At 43.4% G+C, this 26,018-nt stretch overlaps 1 protein-coding gene across 1 annotated transcript in view; it reads right to left on the bottom strand.

The window, feature by feature from the left end:
• Positions 1-3,449: 3,449 nt before the first annotated feature.
• rpap3 (RNA polymerase II associated protein 3) overlaps positions 3,450-26,018 on the bottom strand; it is a 44,427-nt gene continuing 21,858 nt past the window's right edge. The window contains exons 11-16 of the mRNA XM_033038122.1: positions 25,516-25,623; positions 13,604-13,797; positions 11,483-11,684; positions 10,177-10,274; positions 6,357-6,457; positions 3,450-4,052 (exon numbers count right to left, since the gene is read on the bottom strand). Of these exons, the coding sequence (XP_032894013.1) occupies positions 3,967-4,052; positions 6,357-6,457; positions 10,177-10,274; positions 11,483-11,684; positions 13,604-13,797; positions 25,516-25,623 (789 nt within the window). The 3' untranslated portion in view covers positions 3,450-3,966. The remainder of the gene's footprint in view (positions 4,053-6,356; positions 6,458-10,176; positions 10,275-11,482; positions 11,685-13,603; positions 13,798-25,515; positions 25,624-26,018) is intronic.

The following is a 26,018-nucleotide window of genomic DNA, read 5'->3' as shown; positions in this document are numbered from 1 at the left end:
CTCTATGTTTTCATCTGGGCAGGGTCATAAATTTCCTTTGCAATTTTGCAAACAGGCAATAAGAGATCAGGGCAAGATTTTAGATGAACCTGGAAATATCTCTATGTACAGATCCACCATTGATTTCCCAGCATCCTTGGTTGCAGAGCCTTTCTGGATTATCTACTTTGCCGGATTAACAAAGGTCATGGCCTCCGAGTGAGTCCAATGGTACTGGAATGGGACGCCTAGGCAACCCGAGGAGCCCGCAAAGTCGGCCTCGGCAGTCGGTAATGGGAACGGATCTGCCGGCTGGAGTTCCAGTGTCTCGGCCACAGGGAGAAAATTCAGACTGTTGATTGATCCATTTGGTGAAGTCACGAAAGAACAGCCTAGTTGCAGTGATGTGCGAATGCTGGCATCCGGATGGATGGGTGTTGTAGGGCATGGAATAATACAGTACAGGAACAAGACCTTCTGCCTACAATGTGAAGACCGTGTTGGCTGTATCGTGTAGAGGGGTAGCCGCCAAGCCTGCCACTGAAGACCAGAGAGGAGGGAGCAAGCGACCACGGATGTGAGCAAGGCCAGTAGAAGAGTGAACCAGGGTCTTGATTTCCATGCCCTCAAGATTGGTTGTGGGAGATGATCTCAGGGCACAAAGGTGGACAGGTGAGGAGGGAGACGGTGACGGCTGGAGGCCCTGCAGCAGCCTGGGATTTGCCTAGATCTGGTGCTACTTGTAAGACCTAGATTGCAGTCTGGACTTTAAAACGGCGCCGAAACATGGCAGTCTCTCTCAGTGGACTATTTCTGTACTTTGCTAATCGGGTATTGTGCTTAGGTGTGGCAATACTTTGTTGAACTGTATGCAAAAAAGAATTTCACTCTGCGTTTGCATGTGACAATAAAGCACCATTGACCAAAGTCTGAGGCGAACAGGATACCAAGTTAAACTAGTCTCCTCTGACTGAACATGATCTGTATCCTCCCATGTCATGCATATTCATGTGCCTATCCAAAAGCCTCTTAAGCACCACAATTGTATTTGTTTCCACTACCAACTCTAATTGCCTTTCCCAAGAGACAACTCTTGTCCTGCTGATCCAAACCAGGAAGCTCTTTAATATCCTCACAGCAGGAATATCAATGCCCAGGCCCATGTGCTAGCTCCTCCATTAAGACTGCCCATTTTCCCAGTAGAGTCATGGAGTCAGGGTCTTGCAGCACAGAAATAGGCCAGTTGTCCCAACTCGTCCATACTGACTAAGATGTCTATCTAAGCTAGTCTGTAATTGTGTGCGTTTGGCCCATATCCCTCAAAACCTTTTCCATCCATAATCTTATCAAATGTCTTTTAAACACCACAATTGTAACCACCTCTCCAGCTTCCCAGAGTAGATACAGGTGCACCACCTTTTATCCGAAAGCCTTGGGACCAGACACTTCTCGGATTTCTGAATTTTTCGGATTTCCGAATGGAAGATTTTTAGCGTAGATTAAGTAGGTAGCGCGGGCGGCTTGAAAAGTCTGGAGCGGCTGCCTCCTCCCCGGAGACCGGGAAATCATTGTAAATCATTGCTTAAATGTTAGTCAGTTAGTTTGGAGGGATTTTATGTGGTGGGGGGGGGGGGGGGGGGGGGGTGAAGGGGGAAACTTTAATTCTTAGTCCCCTACCTGGTCGGAGAGGCGGGGAGCGGGCAATGCCTTACCGGGTCGCCGTGCAGTAAGCTCCGGAGCGCTGTGGCCGCCGACCCCCAACATCGCGGAGCTGGGGGCTGCGGGCGTCCGGCCGCGGGCGGCGCCGGTTGTAGCTCCGACCCCGGCAACTCTACCCCTGGCTGCGCGGCGCTCCAAATCCAGCGCCGCCCGCGGCCGGACGCCCGCAGCCCCAGCTCCGCGATGTTGGGAGTCGGCGACCACAGCGCTCCGGAGTTTACTGCACGGTGACCCGGTAAGGCATTGCCCGCTCCCCGCCTCTCCGACCAGGTAGGGGATTAAGAATTAAAGTTTCCTCCTTCACCCCCCCCCCCCCCTTCACATAAAAGCCCTCCAAACTAACTGACTAACATTTAAGCAATGATTTACAGATGTTTAAGTGTCTCCCCGGTCTCCGGGGAGGAGGCAGCCGCTACAGTAGTACAGACCTGGGTTGACCGTGGGTCGTTTCGGGTCAAGTTTGGCGCCAAACGCGAGCTTTATGTGCAGACGACATCCTGGAAAAAATGTCCGGTTTTCGGAGCTTTTCAGTTTCCGGAACTCCGGATAAAAGGTTGTGCACCTGTATTCACAACATGAAATCCAACTTCTGATAATACAGCTTTGCAATCATTTTCTTCTGGGTGTTATTATTTTAGTGACAAAGAAAAATGTGCCTTGCTGCAAAGATAAGCAACTGTGCATTCTGCAGGTTATTACTTCCTAATCAGAATGCTTGTGTTCTCTTCAGTCTAGTGAACCTTACTCTGTTCTCTCCACAGACAAAATGCTTGGTTAACTGAAGATGGGTAGTCTTTCATTTTATAGACACAAAAAGCTGGAGTAACTCAGCGGGACAGGCAGCATCTCTGGAGATAAGGAACGGGTGACGTTTTGGGTCGAGACCCTTTGTCAGACTGGTTATAGATAAGGGAAACGAGGGATATAGACGAAGATGTAGACAGATAAAGAACAATGAGTGAAAGATATGCAAAAAATCAATGACGATAAAGAAAACAGGCCATTGTTAGCTGTTTGTTGGGTGAAACCGAGAAGAAGCTGGTGTGACTTGGGTGGGGGAGGGATAGAGAGGGTATGCTGGGGTTACTTGAAGTTAGAGAAATCAATATTCATACCATTGCCCAAGCGCGGTATGACTGCTCCACTGCAGTCTTTCCTTTTAGTTGCTTAGAATTACTATTTCGGCAGGTAATTAATTATCACTGTTTTAATTAAAGTTTTGCTTCAGATGTAGCTTTTATTCATGCAGGGTTTCATAGCATATTCAGTACTATCAGCAAATTCTTGTTATTTTACTGATCCTGACTTTCTGCACTTTGTTGTACGTGATGCTATCAAAAGACTTAATATTGTACAAATGTTCAGAATGACCCTTTGTTGCAGTTGCTGTTACTGTAATAGCTGTTATTGTACTTTATCCCAGGGCATTCTTCTGACCTCTATTCCTTCCATGAATTGATATAATTCTACCATTTCGCTCAATTAATGGATGGCACAATGTTTTACATTGTTACTGCATGGAATTGTTAATAATTAGCTTTTAATCATTGGAAGACTGCAGTGTGCAGCAAAAGCAAATACCATTAAGTGGAATATAGACCATATATCATGTACAATAGAATAATTTGATGTTTGTATATTTTAACAAGTTCAGTCTAACTAAATAATGGAGCTCGTTGCAAATCTCAAATTAGTGATATTTGTTTAGTGAAAATTTTACTCGAATCAATAAATAGACAGGAGACCTGATAAATTGGACAAAAATTCTTGGCATACTTTATTAGCAACGGATTTAAATAAAATCTCTCAAACACTTCGAAAAACAATGCAAGAACACACACACAAACAGAAAAAAATAAATCAAAATTGGATTTAATTTGCCAAAGAAAGATTAAATTGTAAAAAAAAAAAATTTGTGAATGAAAGTTTCCTTACAGCAAAATGTGACTCCTTAGCTTAGCCACCCAATCTATCTCCCATCAATTACTTCTCTTAAGTATCACAGCACTTCCCTTTGACAAGGTTTCTCAGTCTCAGCTAGACTTAAGGAAAACATACCAAAAACCCATCTCCCTATGAATGCTCAGTGGGAATATCTTTAGCAATACCAACCAAGACGCAAGAGTATTCATGGAAGAGATCATGGGGAAACATTTTGTACATAGATCCATAGGTACATCGTACAAATGTGATTACCTTATGTTCAAGCAGCAGCTAACGAAGGAAGTATACAAAATGACAGTTGCCTTGGCTAAATCAAATAATCTTTCACACATTGTATCTGCTCTTCAATGCTGTAAATGACGTTTCTTCAACACCAGATTTCTGTAGGTGATCAAATAATTCTTTTACAACTGCAAAAACAAGGAAAATTAATCTTTTTTGTTTTACTTTGACTGCCATTAAACCTTTCCACAAAGCATGTTTATCAACAATAACACAAGATTTAACAGCAGATGAACCAATGATAAATACAGTCAGAGAAGAACATTTTCATTGTTTGAACAATTTCATTGTTCTATCTGAGACATGTGACAATAAAACACTCTTGATTCTAAAAGGTTTTCCATTTCTAGTTGAATTTAGAGATACAGCGCTGAAACACAACCGACCAGCGATCTCTATACACTAACACTATCCTAAACACCAGGGACAATTTACATTTTTTACCAAAGCCAATTAACCGACAAACCTGTATGTCTTTGGAATGTGGGAGGAAACTGTAGCACCCGAAGAAAACCTACGCAGCCACGGGAGAACGTACAAACTCCGTACAGACAATACTCTTAGTCAGGATCGAATCCGGGTCTCTATCACTGTGAGGCAGCAGCTACTGCTGTGTCACCTTACCACCCGAAGAATATCATGATATTCCTCATGATACGTGGGTTTCTAGACGTGGACTTTACTGGCAAAAATAGCATTTATTGCTTATCTCTCATTGCCCTGGAGAAAAAAAGAACATTCGGGAACCAGCTGAGTTCCATTCAATTAGTTTGGGATAAAATACTGTGGTTTCATAATTACTTACAAAACATAGAAGAAAATCAGATTTTCTTCACCGATACTGCAGACCCATTATCTGCATTTTTAAAATGCAGGTTTATTCAATATAGTTAAAAATACATGACCAAAAGTTCCTGGTACAGTATGTCATTTTTCTGTATTTTTAAAAATGCAGGTTTAACTGACATAGTTAAAAAATACATGGCCGAAGGCTCCTTGAGAGATTGCATGCGACTTTCACAGGATCATATTTTGATTCAATGAAATTTCTACCTAAGCCTTTGATTTATTGACCAACCACCGAGATAATAAAGCTCGAGGAAATGGCTGCAAATCATTGCTACAGAGTGAAGACATAGAACAAATTTAGTAAAAACTTGGCCCATTGCAGTATCGAGAAAGAAAAAAAAATCAAAGACTTGTCTCTATGACTTTCCCAGTTCCTAGGATTGCTTCCAATGTTTGGAGAACAAAACAACCCTATTGATTTTAGGATTTTGCTTGTGTATGATTATTTCCTTAGATCAGCAGTGCAGACAGGTTATAGCACAGGATGCACCTTAATACCACTCACACCAACACAATTACAGTAACTTGAACACAAGACCAAAATTGTGGTCATTGCTAGTGACAATGGCTGCCATTTCATGATATCACAAATTTTACCAATTGTTCATTTGACTCTTTGGTTTAAAGGTAATGTATTCTCGATCTATGCTTTATATACCTTGTTTTTGTTTGTCCGTTCTACATTTCTAATTTGAAATAGAACAATAGTTCTTTACATATTTAAGTCAAGTAGTCCACATAAAAAGGACAACAATTTAAGATATTTTTTAATTTAACAAGCTTTCCCTTTTTCTTAAAGAAATTGATCTTTTACACAGCTAATCTCAAACACGATTTTTCGGTCTTCTATTAATTATATATTTGTTAGAAAACAAAACAAAATGGCAGTAGCAATAACACCCATAATGTTAGCCCATTATCAAGGGAGATGGAAACAGCAGGACTTACAGCAGTGAACTGTAAATGCAATTATGTTATCGTTTACTAGTAAAATGAACTAAATTATAATGACTGCTCCACAAAATGCTGGAAACACTTAGCAGGCAGCATCAATGGAAAGAGAACCAATTAACATCTTTGGTTGACGAAATTGAAAAAAGTTAGTTTTAAGATGGAAAGAGGGTGGGGGTAAGAGGGGCAGGGAATTTCTCAGACGGGGCAAGGACAGGCTATTGACGCGTCAGCTATTTACTGAGTTGTCCAGTACATAAATTATTAAGGACAGTTAAAGATTTAAAAAAATGCCAATAAAGTGTTCCCAGCAATTTTGTTTTTAGTTTAGAGATACTTCGTGGAAACAGACCCTTCGGCCCACTGACCAGCAATCGCCTGTACACTAGCACTATCCTACACCCTCTGACTAAAGAAATCCCTTACCTCCTTTCTAAAGTTATATTATTTCATTCTGAGGCTATGGTCTCTGGTCCAAGACTCTATGGCCTCTGGTCCAAGTTTCCACTAGTGGAACCATCCTCGCCACGTCAACTCTATCCAGGTCTTTCACTATTCACTTTTGTTTCATATTACCACCATCTGCAGGTTTTATTTGCTTCAGAAACTGTAGCAGGCTAAATATAACTTACCTTTTCGTTCAGGATGTGACATAAACATTACTGCCATATCAAATCGTCTTACATTTGATAAGTTCTTCAGGATATCTAAAATAAGGGAAGGTTCTTCAAACCTAGAAAATGCAATGTAATCATTGATTACTTACAATCAAACCAGTAACATTTATGTTCCAAGAATTACACATCAATTTACGATTTCATTGAATAGCATTTGAATCATTTTTTTTTAACATTATTATGTTACAAAATTTACTGCTGCACCTGCAATAAACTTACTTTCAATGCTGCTTGAATTGACTACAAAGTTTCAATTGTGGGGGGTGGGGGCGCGTGGGGCAGGGGGGGGCAGTGGGGAAAGGGGGGGGCAGTGGGGAAAGGGGGGGCAGTGGGGAAAGGGGGGGGCAGTGGGGAAAGGGGGGGGCAGTGGGGAAAGGGGGGGGCAGTGGGGAAAGGGGGGGGGCAGTGGGAGGGGGGGGGCAGTGGGAAGGGGGGGCAGTGGGAAGGGGGGGGCAGTGGGAAGGGGGGGGCAGTGGGAAGGGGGGGCAGTGGGAAGGGGGGGGCAGTGGGAAGGGGGGGCAGTGGGAAGGGGGGGCAGTGGGAAGGGGGGGCGGTGGGGAAAGGGGGGGCGGTGGGGAAAGGGGGGGCGGTGGGGAAAGGGGGGGCGGGGGGGAAAGGGGGGGCGGTGGGGAAAGGGGGGGCGGGGGGGCAAGGGGGGGCGGTGGGGAAAGGGGGGGCGGTGGGGAAAGGGGGGGGCGGTGGGGAATGGGGGGGGCGGTGGGGAATGGGGGGGGAAGGGGGGGCCGTGGGGAAGGGGGGGGCGTGGGAAAGGGCGGGGGTAAGGGGGGGGCGTGGGGAAAAGGCGGGGGGGCGTGGGGAAAGGGGGGGGGCGGTGGGGAAAAGGCGGGGGGGGCGGTGGGGAAAAGGCGGGGGGGGCGTGGGGAAAGGGGGGGGGGCGGTGGGGAAAAGGCGGGGGGGCGTGGGGAAGGGGGGGGGCGTGGGTAAGGGGGGGGCGTGGGGAAAAGGCGGGGGGGCGGTGGGGAAGGGGGGGGGCGGGTGGGGAAGGGGGGGGCGTGGGGAAAGGGGGGGCGTGGGGAAAGGGGGGGGCCCTGGGGAAAGGGGGGGCGTGGGGAAAGGGGGGGCGTGGGGAAAGGGGGGGGCAGTGGGGAAAGGGGGGGGCAGTGGGGAAAGGGGGGGCGTGGGGAAAGGGGGGGCGTGGGGAAAGGGGGGGGCAGTGGGGAAAGGGGGGGCGTGGGGAAAGGGGGGGGCAGTGGGGAAAGGGGGCGTGGGGAAAGGGGGCGTGGGGAAAGGGGGGGCGTGAGGAAAGGGGGGGGCAGTGGGGAAAGGGGGGGGCGTGGGGAAAGGGGGGGCGTGGGGAAAGGGGGGGCCCTGAGGAAAGGGGGGGCAGTGGGGAAAGGGGGGGCGTGGGGAAAGGGGGGGCGTGGGGAAAGGGGGGGCGTGGGGAAAGGGGGGGCCCTGGGGAAAGGGGGGGGCAGCGGGGAAAGGGGGGGCGTGGGGAAAGGGGGGCGTGGGGAAAGGGGGGGGCAGCGGGGAAAGGGGGGGGCGTGGGGAAAGGGGGGGCGTGGGGAAAGGGGGGCGTGCTGGGGAAAGGGGGGCGTGCTGGGGAAAGGGGGGCGTGCTGGGGAAAGGGGGGCGTGCTGGGGAAAGGGGGGCGTGCTGGGGAAAGGGGGGCGTGCTGGGGAAAGGGGGGCGTGCTGGGGAAAGGGGGGCGTGCTGGGGAAAGGGGGGCGTGCTGGGGAAAGGGGGGCGTGCTGGGGAAAGGGGGGAGTGGGGAAAGGGGGGCGTGAGGAAAGGGGGGCGTGAGGAAAGGGGGGCGTGGGGAAGGGGGGGGCGTGAGGAAAGGGGGGGCGTGAGGAAAGGGGGGCGTGAGGGAAAGGGGGGCGTGGGGAAAGGGGGGCGTGAGGAAAGGGAGGGGGGGGGGAAAGGTGAAGTGGGGAGGGGGTGGGCTCATATTCTGCTCACCCCGCACCTTCAGCTTTCGGCCTCACGCAGTAGATACCGGCCACACTCCGGCCTCACTCAGAGGCTTCCAGTTCAACTCAGCAGCTTCCGGCTGGTTGTGCTGGTCGCCGCAGAAGCAGCCCATGAGCCGCTGACTCCCATGCGAGCCGCTAACTCCTACGCGAGCAGCTCAACACACTCCGACCGCCCCTTCAGCTTTTTATTCACCTCGGCGCATTATTGACAGGGGGTTCCAGAAGGGGCGGTTTTTACTATTTTTAAACCTTCATAACTTTTGTACTATTTCACCGATTGGAACAAAACTTATTTGAATTGCACCAGGGGAGAATGGTGAGTAAGGTGTCGAAAAATCGTAGCGCTATGGGGGGTCGTTTTTGCACAGATTCAATTACAACGCAGACCGGAAGTGGTCAAGATGGGAATTTTAGTAATAGTATAGATAAAAGTTACCCGTTAGGCAGTTTTTGTAACCAACTGATTCAAGGCTGCAAGTATTGCAAGAAATATAACTTGTGACCAAGTATAACCACAAAATGAAGCCAAGAAATCATCTGATGTCAAATCTTCAGCACCTGACTGAAATGCTGCTTACTATTTACCAGGCCAAGTGGCTCACTATTTTAACTCCTCTTCATGCTTCCCCATTGACAACATTCTTTTTTTACTATGAGGCTATTCTTCCTCTCTTCACCTACACTCTCAATCTTAACATGTTTAACCTAGAGTGGGTATTTATAGTATTTCTTCAGTTATTTTACCAATAAAAGGCCAATTACTATAACATTGCTGTATCCCAACACCCCTAAGCAGCAAACCATAAAATCTTGTTAAAACATCCTTGTACAGTTAATGGTCAAATGGGCACGAGACACCTTGTAAGCAACAAATCATGAAGTGCTGGTTTTGTGTGATTGCTTATTATTCCATGGTAAGAATTTCAAAAAATTGGACTGTGCAGGAACGATGAACCAACTCACAAGCTTATCATGAAGTTGGCAGATAATTAGGAACTAATTGTGTGCGGATTCTCAAAATGCTTTATCGATTCAATTTCATCAAATTAATAATTGACTGAAAACTATAGGGGGAAAACACCTGAGAGATTGATTTTATTCAATTTTGGAACGGGTAGCCTGATTTCTTTCTCTGCTGGCATTGTGTGAATTATTTCCAACATGATTAAGTGCAGCACGGAAAGCACTAATACTGATTATTGCAGTTTGTGAAAATTTTATAATATCACTAGGTGAAAGTCTTGAAATTATACATTAGTGAGCCACAGGAATGTGCTGGAGAAACGTACTATGACTTAATGTCACTAACAAAGTAAATATTGCACATGTGTAAAATAAATGGGCTCTAAGTAAGAAGTGTTTTGGGCCTGTCCCACTTACGCGACCTTTACAGGCGATTGCCGGCACCCGTGATAGGTCGCTGAAATTTTTAACATGTTGAAAATTCAGCGGCGACCAGAAAGATGCTACGACTCTTTGGAGACCTCTCACGACCATAGGAGACCTATCACGACCATATAGGCTGTATGGTCGTGAGAGGTCTCCTATGTGTGAGAGGTCACACGCGACATGTCGTCAGGGGTCGCCTGTATGGTCGTGAGAGGTCTCCCGTAAAGGTCGCGTAAGTGGGACAGGCCCTTTAAGAGGTTTGGCTAAAATCTTGGTGAAAGAGGTGGCATTCAAAGGAATGGTAAGCAAGCTAATATTATATTAACTCATGGGAAAGGAAAACATTTGGATGATACTTTTCCAGGAAAATCTGATTCCTTTAATCACCTTCATTCACACGACGCTGAACTATTCAGGCAAGTTGGAATATAAAGCAAAATGTTGCTTACCTGATGTACGAGCCATGAAGGATTCTTAAAATGTGATTCAGAATGTCAGGTTCCAAAGACGTTTCAAACAATTGTGGATAAAAAGAGGGCTCAATTTGCTGTTCAAAAGGTGCAATAATATAAACAAAATCAAAACAATGCACTGAACAGAGGTGAATATATGCATCAGCCCAAAATTAATTATCCTTGAATTTGCTATACGTTGTTACCACAGGCATTATAAAAAGTTGACCTCAGTCTTATAAACAATGTAGTCCAAAATGTTATTCTAAATTCCTTGCTAAGGGAAGAAATCTGTAAATTTGTTTGATTATTGTTTGATAACCACTTCTGAACGTGCACGTGAATGAAAACAAATGAGATTTAGGTTGTGCAGTAATTGTTTCAATCACTTCCTCCACCCATGGACTCCAGATAATCACGACTAATACCAACTTTCCAAACCTGTCTTCCAGATATCCAAAGCTTACAAAATTAATTTACCTGCAGACAATGGCCAATTAATAAAATGTGGCAATCATAAATGTAATTCTTATTTGCAAAGACTCAGTGAAGATGGGAAGAGCAAAATACGAAACATTTATTCATTTTGGAAACTTTGGGGGGAAAATGTCAATTTTCTTAAATTAACTCTCCCAATAAATCAATAAGTATTTTGCAGTTTATATTGTACTGGATTATTCACAATTTCTAACAAAGGTTTCCACCGTACCAACAGCAAAGTGTCAATGATACAATTAGCTTAAATGTGCATATAAATATGGACATTTTGCAGGTCAATGTTACTCTTCCAGGGCAATTTTAGTTTTATGTAGCAGCCCTAAATGTATACTTTGTAGGGGAAGATGAAGGAAATTGAACAAGCATCTTAAAATTCATTTTATCTCATCTAATTTATTTTCTAATCAAGCTGAAGAACCAGCCATTTTTGCATTAATAGCTAAAAATTCCCATTGACATTTTCTTACCGCTTTTTATACAACTCTTAATATTTTCTTTTCGTTTTTAATCTAACATGTTAGTAGCTGCTAATGGTTACAGACACAACTCTTGTTTAACATTGAAAGTAATAATCCTTCTGTATTTTTCATGCATCAACACATGATTATGAATCCTCGTCAATCATTTTTTACAAATCCAGATACATTTTATTATTTATTATTATTATACTGAGGTAGATTAAAAAGCTTTTTGTTCCAATCAGCAAAAAGACTATACATGATAAAAATTTATATTTACAATTACCATTGAAAAAGTTTTCAATGACCACACAAAGTTTCACAAACATAAATGCTACGATGCTTACCTTTAAATACTTATGGACCATGTCTGGATAATTTTTCAATTTACGGAGGTCTGCTTCGAGCTGGAAGGAGTTGGTAGGGGCATGAGGAATGGTTACAGAATAGGAAGAGAAAGGGGCTTCAGGTTTTTTCACTTCTACGGAGTTCATTCGAACACTAGCGTCACCTTTGTGAAGTTGCTTGTCTGGTACACAAGAATATCCGCTGAAAAAAGGACAATTTAAGTAAAACTATGTAGAAAGGAATACGACATTCAATAATACAATCAATTCAATAAGAGCTATTCAGTACATACGACTTATTCAATAAGGGCGGTACAGTGGTACAGCTGGTAGAGTTGCTGCTGCTCAGCGCCAGAGACCCAGGTTCGAACCTGACCTCGGGTGCTGACTGTGTACAGTTTGCATGCTCTCCATGGGTTTCTTCCGGGTGCTCCAGTTTCCTCTCACATCCCAAAGACATGCGAGTTTTTAGGTCAGTGAGCCTCTGTAAAGTGCCCATAGTGTGTAGGAATGGATATGAAAGTGGGATAACATGGAACAGTGTATGAGCGTGAACTAGTTCTCAATGGTTTGGTTTAGTTTAGTTTAGAGATAGAGCATGGAACAGGCCCTTCGGCCGACTGCATCCACACTAACCATAGATCACCCGCTCACACTATTTCTATGTTATCCCAATCCCTACAAACTAGGGGGCAATTTACAGAGGCCAATTGACCTACAAACCTTTGGGATGTAGGTGGAATCTGGAGCACTGGAAGGAAACCCACACGGTCACACAGAGAGAATGTGCAAACTCCACACAGACAGCACCCAAAGTCAGGATCAAACCTGGGTCTCGGGTGCTGCGCCAGTGTGCTGCCACAATTTCTGTGGCATCGACTCAGTTGGGCAAAATGATTTCCATGCTGTATCTTTTGATTAATCAATATACATTTACAATTTGAAAAAAAAATCATACACTGTTTCATACCCCCCCCCCCCCAACTGTTTTTCTACATAATTATCCAACAGAACACTAAAATGACAATGTAATTTAAAACCATTGGAAGGTTAGGTCATAAATTCCACCAGTGTGCCTTCATAGGAATACTTGTGATTTGGTTCATACAATCATCAGGACAGTGAATGAATGAAAGTGCATCCCAGGAGGCAGAAATTTAAATGCAAGGTTGAAGTTGTTACTTCTAATGGCAGTTTAGACTATATGCTTGAATATCTTCGTTCAGACTTGAACTCACTCGGGAGGCTCTGACTGATACAGGTGCACTACCAATAAACTGATTGCTTTGCACAATATTGCCAGTGCCATGCTGGTTGGCAGGAACCCTGCATTCAGCTTTGCTTTTCAACAAAATCAGAAACAACAGTACTAAGTGCACTGAACCACAGACAGAGGATATGACAGTGTAACTGGGCTGACCTCACCAGGGTTGCAGTTACAGTGGGTGTTCCATGAGAGATCGGCATCTACGTCAAGAAGGGAATGGGTGAAAAGCACCACAAAAGGTCTCCAAAGAGGCAGCATTGTGACACAGCTGATAGAGCCGCTGTCTCACAGTGCCAGACCAAGGTTCCATTCTGACCTCTGATGCTGTCTGTGCGGAGTTCGCACATTCCCCCTGTGACCGCTTGGGTTTCATCCAAGTGCTCTGGTTTTCTCCCACATCCCAAAGACATTCAGATTTTGGGGTAAATTCCCCTTGGTGTATAGGTCATAGGTGATAGGAATAGAATTAGGCAATTCAGTCCATCAAGTCTACTCCACCATTCAATCATGGCTGATCTATCTCTCCCTCCTAACCCCATTCTCCTGCCTTCTCCCCATAACTTCCGACACCTGTAAGGTGCGGATGAGGTGGTGAGGATTACATAGAATCGTTGGCTGCTATGCACTCTATGGGCCGAAGGGCTTGTTTCCATACTGTATCGTTCAATCAATCCCATTATTTCTATGGGTATCAATACAATATGTAGTTTAATGCCAATAGTAAGCAAAAGAAACAACTCTCAACACTTGTTCAGGACTGTTAACAAGCAATGAATTACCTTCTGAATTGTAGCAAGGGACCAGCAGTTATTGAATTAAACCCCAGTAATATTGTTACAATAAAAACAACATACCACTCGCTAGAAATTAATGGAGAGTCACCACATTCTTCAATTTTAAGGATTTTAGCACTGGGAGCTTCAGGAGTTGGTAATTCAGATGTCTGCTTTGTAGGTAGATCAGAAGAGCAGGAGACTGCAGCTGGCATGTTCTTAACATTGCTCATCTTATCACCAACTTCTTCGATTGCAATTCTTATTAGTGGTTTCTTGAAAGGAATAAAAATATAAATGGAAAGTAATATGAAATTATCATTAAATTCAGAAATAGATTCAAATTAAGCAAAGTAATTCTATTAACAAAGTATTTATACAAAATGGACTCTATCCTTTGCCAGAATAAATTATAAAATGAAAGATATAATGCAGCAATTTAGGGCAGTACAATGGCACTGCATTAGAGTTGCTACCATACAGAGCCAGAGGCCAGAGTTCATTATGACCACGAGAACTGTCTGTATGTTCTCCCCGTCACTTTGTGGGTTTCCTTTTGAGTGTTACGGTTTCTTCCCACGCTCCAAAGACATACAGGTTTGTAGGTTAATTGGCTTTGTTAAATTGTCTCTAATGTGTAAGATAGAACTAGTGTACATGGATTGTTGGTCAGTACGGATCTGGTGAGCCAAAGGGCCTGTTACTGCGCTGTATCTCGAAACTAAATCTAACTAAACATGAACCATGAGACCGAATATATAAGCACGGTGATTCCGAACGTCACTTGCTGCTTTATTCAAACATAGTTATTTTGGCAAATACATTGCAAAGGTTTGAAAATCCTTTTGTAACCCTATGCTGCATCTTCTCCATTTCCTAATTTAGCTAACACTTGTAAAGAGGCTTTTTTGGAGACCAAAAGTGAAATTAAAAAGTGCCATTTTCAAGTTTCTCCGATTTCCTCAAAAAGATATTGCTGGAAACCAATATCAATAGCTGAACAGCGTGAGCAAATTACAAACATGTTCATCATACAGAAATCAGACTTTCATGTTCCAGACGAAAAAGGCAGATTAGAATCTTCGGTTGAATCAAAAAATTGCGGCTTCAATTTCCACTACATACATTTAATCATACATTTAATCACAAAAGAAAATCTATTCTGACATTCAAACATCACACAAAATCTTTTGAATGAGGCATTATGTCAATGTTCTCATGTGGATACAAAACATTTCATGGAAGAGTTCTGAAGCGGTGTAAACTTAAATGATGAGGCCATTATATATCTTCCAACTAACATTACTAAAACAAAATGCATTCAAATTATAATTTATGGAAGTATTCTGCATATCCTGTGTGATTAAACCTCAAAACAACATCCCTGGATGCGAAATAATTTGGGATGCTTGGCATGAAATTCTTTATATTAGGGCTTGCCAGTGGAGGAAGCACTTTAGACCCGTCACTCTAGTACTATTAACATTAAAATAGCTATTGAATAAAAAGAGAACTGTTCACAAATTAAAATCAAAATTGAGGACAAAGCAATTAGGACAAATTTAGACTGTGTCAGACAGGACCGCGCAGAAGTTGATTGGAGATTGTTTTTGGGCAATGGACTCCTGGCAAGTGGAAGACTTTTAAAAGTGAGGTAACGAGTGTTTAAGATCAGCATATTATTGTCAGAGTGAAAGGCAAGACTGGCAGGAGCCGGGAACCTGGATGACAAGAGAAATTGAGGCTCAGGCAGAAGGCAGCAGCGGCACGAATCAGGTATAGGCAGGTCTTCTTCTTCTTATCGAGTCCACACACAAGATTAGAAGTTGTTCAGCCAGAGCTGAACACACTTCTCAGCATCTGCACAATGGTGTCTGTCTTGCGCTTCTTGTGCGTCTTGTGCGTGGTGGTGGAAAGATTGGTTGAAACAGGGCCGCGACGTGAACGCTGGCAGGTGAGATCACGTGAATCGCTGGAGTATTAGGGTTGCAGGAGTGGAAGTCAAAAAGATGATACGAGACATCTTTGGCATAGAATAACAAGACTCCAAAAATAATTTATACAAATATTAAGGGAAAAGAGTAAGTAGGGTGAGAAAAGGCCCCTCAAAAACCAGTGGACATCAATATGTGGTGATGCTGTAGATGGACAAGATCCTCAATGTATCTCTTGCTCTTTTATAGTGGAGAAATACATGGGAACGTCTTCTGGATTGTCTGCATTACAATAGAGGTGTTTGGTGTCCTAAACACAAAGGTGGATACCCCCCCCCCCCCCCCCCGGTAGCTTGATCAAGTACATCTGAGAACTGTGGGAGGATAGCAAAGGAAGGGTGGGTGCCATGGCCGAGATGTATGCATCACCATTCGCCATGGGCAAGGTGCCCGAGGACTGACAGGATTGCTAATATTCTGCCTTCATTTAAGGGTTGCAAAAAATATCCTAGGAACTGTAGACCAGCAAGTCTAACATCTGTGGTAGGCAGGTAACTGGAGAGGATTCTGAAGGATAAGATGTACATGCTTTTGGGAAAAAAAGGGGTTGATTAAGGATGGTCAGCATGGCATTGTTCGTGGAACAAGTCTTTAAATTTGATTACGTTTTTTGAAGAACTAACCAAGAAGGTTTATAATGGCAGGGTGATTGATGTAGTCTATGTGGATAGACACAAAAAGCTGGAATGACTCAGGACAGGCAGCATCTCAGGATAGAAGGAATGGGTGACGTTTCTTCAGACGATGTGGACTTCAGCAAGGCCTTTGATAAGATTCCACATGGTAGGCTGCTTTGGAAGGTTAGAACACATAGGATCCAGGGAGAGTTAGTTAAATTAAATATATAATAAGCGATGTTAGGGAGCAGAGGATGTTGTTTGAAAGTAATTTCTCAGAGTGTAGTGGGCGATGACCTACTTTGAGGGCCGTGCTTGGCTCATTGTTGTTTGTCATCAAATATCAATCGTTTGAATGTGAATGTGCGAGGCATGGCTAGCAAGTGCGCTTATGACATTAAAATAGATGGTGTTGTAGATAGTAAGGAAAGTGATCAGAATTACAGTGGGATCTTGATCAGCTAGGTAGGTAGGTCAAGGAATGGCAAATGGAATGTAATTCAGCTAAGTGTGAGGTGTTGGATGGAGGACCTACAAGGCAAGGCTTTCACAATGAATGGTAGGACCCCACAGAGTTCTATAGAACAATGGCATCTAGAAGTACAAGGGCACAGTGCCATGAAAGTGACACCACAGGTAGACAAGGTAGTTAAGGTGGCTTTTGGCATGCTGGCCTTCATTAGTCAGGAAATTGAGTGTAGACGTTGGGACATTATGCTGCAGTTATACAAACATTGGTGAGACCGCACATGGGAGGATTGCATTCAGTTTTGGTCACCCGGCTGTAGGAAAGATGACATTAAGCTGGGAACAGCACAGAAAAGATTTACAAGGGTGTTGTCAGGTCTTGAAGGACGAGATATAGGGGAAAGATTGGGCAGGCTAGGACTTTGTTCCTTCAGAGTGTAGAAGATTGAGGGGTGAATTTATAGTGTTACATAAAATCACGAGGGTTTTAAATAGGGTGAATGCAGTTATTCTCCCCAGGGTCGAGAAATTAGGAACTAAAGGTCATTGGTTTAACGTGCGAGAGGAAAGGAGAGGAACCAGAGGGGCATCTTTTTCCCACAGAGGGTGTACTCATATAGAACGAATTGTCAGATAAAGTGGGAAGCAAGTAAAATTACAGAATTTAAAATACATTTGGACAGGTACATGGATACAAGAGTTTTAGAGGGATTATTGGTCAAACATGAACAAATGGGACTAGCTTAGATGGGCATATTGGTCGGCATGGACAAGTTGAGCGAACGGCCCATCTCCATGCTATTTTGGCACGTCTTTTTGCTAAACCTGGGTCAATGATTAATATTAATTGAGGGTTGGAAGATAACAAAAACACATATTGATATACTTAACAATAAAGTATATTCATCTATAGTACGGAAAACAGGAAATTAAATAGGTGCTTGGGCTTTAGGCACGAAAATAAGAACTTGACATCTAACAAATCTAAAAAATAATAATTAGGGCCAATAAACTGTTATGCTCTAATTATAAGCTTATATTTCAAAATGTAATTAGCTTTGTGCTTATTGGTCAAACATTCTACTCATTTGTTAAATAAACCGTTAACTTCATGAAAGGGAGTGAGGAATGAGTTGCATTCATGTCCTCACGACACTACGAGAAACTTTACATCTAATCGAGTACTTGTAAAAATTTAGACATTCAGTATGCCAATGCTTAGTTTGTAGCATATTTGTTCCCATAATATAATAAAGAGCAAACAGCATGAGTATTGGATGCTGTTTAGAATCAGACTTTGGGCAGGAAACTATGCTTCAATTATGTTGGGGTGTCAGGGGTTATCGAGAGAAGGCAGGTGATTGGGCAGGGAAGGCCAGAGAAAGATAGATCAGCCATGATTGAATGGCAGAGTTGACTCGATGGGCCGAATGGCCTACTTTTGCTCTTATGACTTATGAATTTATGCTGCTCCCCTTAGGAGAGCCGTTCCAATTTTTTAATGGCAACTGAGTTAGCAAGTTGGGCTTCGGTTCAATGTCTCATCTGTAAACCAACACCAGCATCAAAACTGCATTCCTTAAGCACAGCACAAGTGTGTCAGCCTGAAGAGACACTTGAGCCCGAAACCATAACCTATTGACACAGAGCGAGTCTCCACATTAAACCTGGCATTTCATTTTTCTGATTTGACTGCATATTTAACTGACAGGCCTGTTAAAGGAGGTAAATTTACTAATAAATAGCTGGGGAGGGAAATAAGTAAGAAGATACAATACAGTGGGATAGTGACAGCAGGATCTCGGTCTTGTAATATTCTTTGCTTGACAACCAACAACAACTCTTAACCTCCATCACTTGCCAAAGGCTGCAAAATAAAAGCAGGTTGTTGGCAACAAGCAATGCGATTATTCTGCACCACGAGTCCTGGACTGACAAAATGAGCTGGCTTGCTTTGATCTTCAATTAGAAATACAAACACTACAGAATCTAACGGTTAGAAATGAGCTGGAGACCAGCTGCCACAACATCTGACCACCTACTTTGCTGCCGGAAGACCTGGCATACTTATTAGGACACACTGAAAAGGGGTAACCTTTTGCAAAAGGGTGTGGACAGACAGTTGATTAGTTTTCCTTATTTTACATAAACAGTGGATACTCATATAATACACTAAGGCCTTATGTAAATTTACTTCTTTAGAACAAATCAATTTAAATCTAGTTTAAAGGAGATGCAAGGGGCAAGGGTTTTTTTATTTGGAGGGTGAAAGGTGCCTGGAACATGCTGCCAAGGGTGGTAGTGGAGGCAGATACAAAAGTGGCTTTTAAGAGGGTTATCAATAGGCATTGGGGGGGGGGGGGGGGGGGGGATGGAAGGATGGGCAGGTACATGGTATAAGCTTAATTAGGCATCATGTTCGGAACGGACATTATGGGCCGAAGGACTTGTTCCTATGCTGTACTGTACTGTGTTTGATTTGAAGTTTTTAAATATCTCTCACCAGAACGCCATCAGAGAGGTACGTGGGCAGGGGGCTTCGGGATCCACTACCCAAAGTTCAATTGTTACCTGCTTCACTACATGGAACAGTTGTGTCAGCCAAAACTCCAGGACGTGGACGCAAAGGGCCACGAAGAAGCACAACTACCAGAGTACTACAGGAGTGGGTAGGTATGCATAGACAATAGGTTGGATTAAATCACTAACCAGCAGGCCAAACATAAAAATATGTAGAAAGGGAACTGCAGAGGCTGGTTTATACCAAAGACAGACGCCAAGTGCTGGAGTAACTCAGCGAGTCAGGCAGTATCTCTGGAGACAAATGATGGGTGACGTTTCGGGTCGGAACCCTTCTTCAGACATATCAGAGGGGAGGGAATTAGAGGTAGGAAAAGGACAGAACAAATTGTGGCCGGCAACAGATGACCAAGGACAGGTGGAGCCCATATGGCCCATTGTTGGCTGGGGAAGAGGTGATAATGAAGGGATACAAGGATGTGAACAGTGGAACTATTTGGATGACTAGGGTTTGGGGGGAGGGGGGGTGGGGGGGGAATGCAGGGGTCACTTGAAATTAAAGAAAGCAATGTTCATTCCACTCGGTAGCTTGAAATTAGAGAGAAATCAACATTAAAATGTCATTATCAGATGTCATATATTCCGCCGATGTTTTGGCGAAGACGTGTCTCTACATTAGGGTTTGCCAGCCCTCAGCGACAGCAGGCTTTAGATTTGCAGGGTTCAAGTCAACTATCACAGCTTGCCCTTTACAAATGTCAGCTGAATTTCTACAGCTGCTTGAAAGAGAAAAATAAATCAATTCTTAACTCTTTCCCATATTTCCACAGAGCTATCACAGCAGTATTATAGCTATAAATCAGAATAGGAAAATATATTGCTTTCTACCACCACCCCTCCCTCCCCCCAACAAAACTACATCTGAAGATTAGTGAAATGGATTAATTAAAAATAATAAATATAATAATGAGACTTGCAGTTTTGACTTTTACAGATGAAAAATGGTTTACATTTAATTTAGATATAGCAAGTTAGTTGCTCTGAAATATGAGGGAAATGCAATATGATTTCATGGATTCCATTTTATCTGTGAACATAGACATCAATGGCTTTTGGCTTGAAAGGAGCCACGTAGCAAGACGAAAGGCACGATTCTGACATTTCAGAACAATTGAACAGTGCCGTCCAATTACTTCAGAGAAGAAGCTCTGTAAAAAACACCTCTGACCTTGCAGCACAGACAACATATTTATATATGTACTGTGGCAAATTCTGCTGCTGTGTTGCTTCTAGTCACGGTTACACAGTGGAGAAATCCAAGTGCCATTCAGTAGATATCCCCCAACTTCACTTCAATATGCACCAAATTTAAATTCTATCCTGTAAGTGGGAACTTGTTAAATTGGCAATGCTCATCTGTGGCCTAGAGCCCAACAGGGGAAGGTGCAGGAGCCACAGATCAAACGGTTAAGAAGTCTGAGTCAGGCAACATCTCTGGAGAAAAGGAACAGTTGACATTCCAGGTTAAAACTCTTCTTCAGAGCAACCAAAACCGTCATCTATTCCTTTTCTCCAGAGATGCTGCCTGACCCGCTGAGTTACTCCAACATTTTGTGTCTATCTTCAGTGTAAACCAGCACCTGCAGTTCCTTCCTACCCATAAGAAGCCTGTGAACTTGGCAGAGGTGGAGAGAATTAACAGGTGAGATACTGAATGCTTGACAGGAAATTGCGAAACGAGCATGTTCGATCTTTGAATGAGCAAGGTGATAGCTGGAGGTAGAGAGTGAATGTGTAAATCTGGGGGGGGTGGGGGAGTGGGGGGGGAAAGAGCCGTTATTAAAGCAACTCTTAAAGATGTTAAAGATGGCACTATATCTGAATTAGACAGATACTTCCACAAAAGTGGGGTGGGGGAGGCATCTCTGGAAATATCGTTCAAGTAATCAAGTGAAATGTGAAACATGATTTTGGTTACTCAATTGAAACATTGAAGCATGAGTGCACTGTTGGAAAATAACATCTAATAATCAAACATTTTCGCAAAAATGCACCATTGATGTGTTCTTGGGTGAGGAAGCAGCACTATGTAAAATTCTAAGCTGTTTGGATCTTGTGTGTGAAATTAGCCTAATAAAAGAACAAAGAACAATGAAGTCCACCCACACAACTTTATCACACAAGCAATCGTAACTGCAGAGCTTGGAATAATCAGGAAATTCAAGCATTTAAAAATTTGATGCAAAACTGGCTGGAAGCAGAAAGGTGGGATTGGGTGTGGTGGAGAAGGCTGCTGGAATTTTATTAAATTATCTTACAATATAACATACATTAATTTATGGATCCATTTTTTTCTGCTTGCAGCGAAGCCCTAAAATCAAGTCCATAATAAAAGCTGCATTGAAGGGCTGAGGTACACAAAGAGAATGGGCAAGCTAGGACTTTTATTTTTGTAGCACAAGAAGCTGAGGTGTCAAAATCAATGAGGGGGATAGATATGGTAAATGTACATAATCTTTTACCTAGGACAGGGGAATCAAAAACAAGAGGACATATGTTTAAGATGGGAGAGGCAAGGTACCGAGGGACAGTTTTTCAGCCAGAGGATGGTGGGTATACGGAACAAGCTGCCAGAGAAGATAGTTGAGGCAGGTACTATAACAACATTTAAAAAGCACTTGGAGAGGTACATGGATAGGCAAGGTTCAGGGGGATACATAGAAACATAGAAATTAGGTGCAGGAGTAGGCCATTCGGCCCTTCGAGCCTGCACCGCCATTCAATATGATCATGGCTGATCATCCAACTCAGTATCCCGTACCAGCCTTCTCTCCATATCCTCTGATCCCCTTAGCCACAAGGGCCACATCTAACTCCCTCTTAAATATAGCCAATGAACTGGCCTCGACTACCCTCTGTGGCAGAGAGTTCCAGAGATTCACCACTCTCTGTGTGAAAAAAGTTCTTCTCATCTCGGTTTTAAAGGATTTCCCCCTTATCCTTAAGCTGTGACCCCTTGTCCTGGACTTCCCCAACATCGGGAGCAATCTTCCTGCATCTAGCCTGTCCAACCCCTTAAGAATTTTGTAAGTTTCTATAAGATCCCTTCTCAATCTCCTAAATTCTAGAGAGTATAAACCAAGTCTATCCAGTCTTTCTTCATAAGACAGTCCTGACATCCCAGGAATCAGTCTGGTGAACCTTCTCTGCACTCCCTCTATGGCAATAATGTCCTTCCTCAGATTTGGAGACCAAAACTGTACGCAATACTCCAGGTGTGGTCTCACCAAGACCCTGTACAACTGCAGTAGAACCTCCCTGCTCCTATACTCAAATCCTTTTGCTATGAAAGCTAACATACCATTCGCTTTCTTCGCTGCCTGCTGCACCTGCATGCCTACTTTCAATGACTGGTGTACCATGACACCCAGGTCTCGCTGCATCTCCCCTTTTCCTAGTCGGCCACCATTTAGATAATAGTCTGCTTTCCTGTTTTTGCCACCAAAATGGATAACCTCACATTTATCCACATTATACTGCATCAGCCAAACATTTGCCCACTCACCCAGCCTATCCAAGTCACCTTGCAGTCTCCTAGCATCCTCCTCACAGCTAACACTGCCCCCCAGCTTAGTGTCATCCGCAAACTTGGAGATATTGCCTTCAATTCCCTCATCCAGATCATTAATATATATTGTAAATAGCTGGGGTCCCAGCACTGAGCCTTGCGGTACCCCACTAGTCACTGCCTGCCATTGTGAAAAGGACCCGTTTACTCCTACTCTTTGCTTCCTGTTTGCCAGCCAGTTCTCTATCCACATCAATACTGAACCCCCAATGCCGTGTGCTTTAAGTTTGGATATGGGCCATATGGCTCTATGACTGCCACAGTAAGGGTAAATCTCAGAGGCTAATTTGAGAATTCTGATGGCAGGAACAGTTTCTGTCCACCGCCCTTCTCACGGAATAGGAAAGAACAAAACCTATTTTATGTTTTAAAATTATTGAGAGCAAATCCCTTATCCCTCTAAACCTTTGTGCTGATTTGTCAGAGATCGACAAATATCAGGAAATAATGCAGGCGCTGCAAAATGGCAGATAGTATGGGCTGCCCACCCCGTTGAAAAATCAATTTATTATGGCAATAAAGAATATTAGAAGACAGAAATGAAGCGATGATTTGACTGACATTCCCATCAAAGTTCAATCATGACCACTTTCATCTCCCTACTTTGTCAGTGTCAATTCGTTTTTGCAGTCCCTTAATCAAATTCTAATTTTCAAAAAAATGTTTTAAGTAAATCATCGTTCAAGTTGCCCAACAGTCCATTCTAAGGTTTAGATAGGGCATAACCCTTTGTAGGTGAAATGTTTAAAGCAACTCTATCCAGCTAGTTTTATTTTTTTGTGCTTGAATTATTCCTGTGAACACACTGTTCTGTGACTTAGCACATTACCGTTCCCTTTTCAAGGAGTTACTTTCAAAAGCATGCAGAATAAAATATGAATCTTTCTTGCCACTGCTGCACTTAAGTTATACACAAAAGTAACTTTAGTTTATTTTAGAGATACAGTGCGGCAACAGGCCCTTCAGCCCACCAAGTAGGCGCCGACCAGCGATCACCCCACACACTTGGGATAATTTTGTGCCTTACCAAACAAATTAACCTACAAACCTGCACATCTGTGGAGTGTGGGAGGAAACCAGAGCACCCAGAAAAAACCCAAGCGGTCACAGGGAGAAATTCGGTACAGACGGCACCCATAGTCAGGATCGAACCTGGGTCTCTACCGCTGCACCACCGTGTCGCCCTGATGCAGGCTCAGCTTTGAGGATCAAAAGGCACTGACCAGGGTAGACCAGAATTCAGTGTGTTTGATTCATTGATTTCCTGGTGCTTGTTTAGTCCAGATCATGGGGAGAAGCATCAACAGCTAGATCAGAGAGCAAATTTTACCTCACATTCCCAAAAACTGCTTTCCTATTCTGGGGGGACTTATTTGGTAAGCAACCCACCTGACCTATCCATGGAAATGTCTGTGATTCCCATCAATAACCCATACTCTCAAAACTACAGTGGAAGTCAGTCATCCTAAATACCCAGAAACTAACAACTACTGGGTAAAAATGTGTTGATTTTTCATTAGGTTTGACAATGCCTTTCCAGAATGAAAAAAACTACAAGAAACTAGAATTCAAAGTGCTAATCTACAATGGGATTGGAAAGGAGTCGGGCAAATATTGTTTAACATATTGTCTCGACCTCGGGCGGCGCAGAGAGCCTCGGCAGCTCGCGCGTCACGATTCCCTGTGTCCCTGCGATCAACGGAGGAATTGCAGGTTTCCCAGAGGGAGTATAATGGCCGCCAGGGCCACCGCCGCCATGTTCTATCATCGGGCGGGGGAGACGGAGTGGGTTCAGACGCAAGCCGGTGGCCTCCGGTGACCGCCTGTAACCTGCTGTGACCTCCAGTGACCTCCCGATCTGCAGACCGCTCATTCTTTCTGCGCATTTTGAAGAATGGGGGCGTTGTAGTGGGCGGGCGGGAGTGGGAGTCCAGCTGCGGGAGGCATGGCGCGAGCGTACTTGGGCTGGGCGCAGGGAGGGGCGCGACTTCACAAAAGAAAATTAGTCCAAAGTGGGGCCAGGAGGCAGGTGGGCCTCGATTGGTGGGGATGTGGGCATTGTGACGTCAGCAGCTGGCAAGCTGCGATTATTTTTTAAAAAGTGAGTTTTGTGAACAATTTTATTCAAAATCTGGGGAAATAATTTAGAGAGGAGTGGATTTCTGAACTCATAAGAAAAATCCCAACCGAAAAATGTAAAATTCTCCCCACTTTTGCCGCTGGTTTTCGAGGAGCTACGTTTCACAGCCAAAATGACAGACACCCACACACACACACACTTTTAAAAGATGATAAATACAAAAGTAAGAATAAATTAACACCGAAGTGAACATGACAAGAACTTTACATTGCATTAGAGATCAAAAGTACTATTCTCCTAATAACAATTTAGTTAGACATTTTCAATTTTCTTTCAAGTTATGAATTTAGAAAATAATCCAAGAGATTGTTGACATGCCAAAACTTGTCAAAGATAGGCATCTATCTCATTATATTTCACAGCTTTTCTGTTGTATAGGCAATGAAGTAAACTTCCAGAATACAACACTTTACAACACAATTCAAAATGTCAACAAATAATGATTATTAACAAAATGTTGTCATTTTATGTTAACTTATTTGGGATATTAGATCCTTCATATTCACCACCTACAAAACTAAAAAGTTGTTAAAAATAATTCACCAAGTGGTCATACGGAGGATATACCCTAGTTGGTCCGTTGTTCTCAATTTCTCCATATATTACGTAAACAATTAAAAACTTACTGTAGATCTTAGATGAGGTGGCTTATCAATTGCTTTGACTAGCCTTGGAGCATCCCCTTTCTCTCCTGAAGATACATGGCATATTGTGTCCCCTTGCAAAGTCAATTCCTTGAAAAAGAAATTATGAAGTTCACTTCACTAAACATCCAGTCATCTGACAATTCCTGCTACTCGCCAAAGATTTATTGAATTGATCAAATAGTATCTCAAAACCTGCCCAACCGTTATGCTGGCTCAGCATAATCATTAGATGATAAAAAGGTCCTCCAAGGAAACTGACAGGATGGATTCAATTTGAAAAATCGACAGACAAAAAGCTGTATTGGGGAAAAATAACAGTCCAGGGGAGAAAATGTGTCCATGTAACCTTCCTGCAGAAATCAGACACCATTGTTTCTTAAGAATGTAGCCTGCCAGTTTCAGCATAGGTGGCTATTGAAATTTACAAGCAATCTCTTCTGTTGACATTTATGCAACATTACTCTGCTCAATAAGGTGACATT

The sequence above is a fragment of the Amblyraja radiata genome, chromosome 19, assembly GCF_010909765.2.
Source record: "Amblyraja radiata isolate CabotCenter1 chromosome 19, sAmbRad1.1.pri, whole genome shotgun sequence".
Taxonomy (NCBI): Eukaryota; Metazoa; Chordata; class Chondrichthyes; order Rajiformes; family Rajidae; genus Amblyraja; species Amblyraja radiata.
Note: the sequence above shows the minus strand (reverse complement) of the source record. Positions and strands in the feature narration are given on the sequence as shown.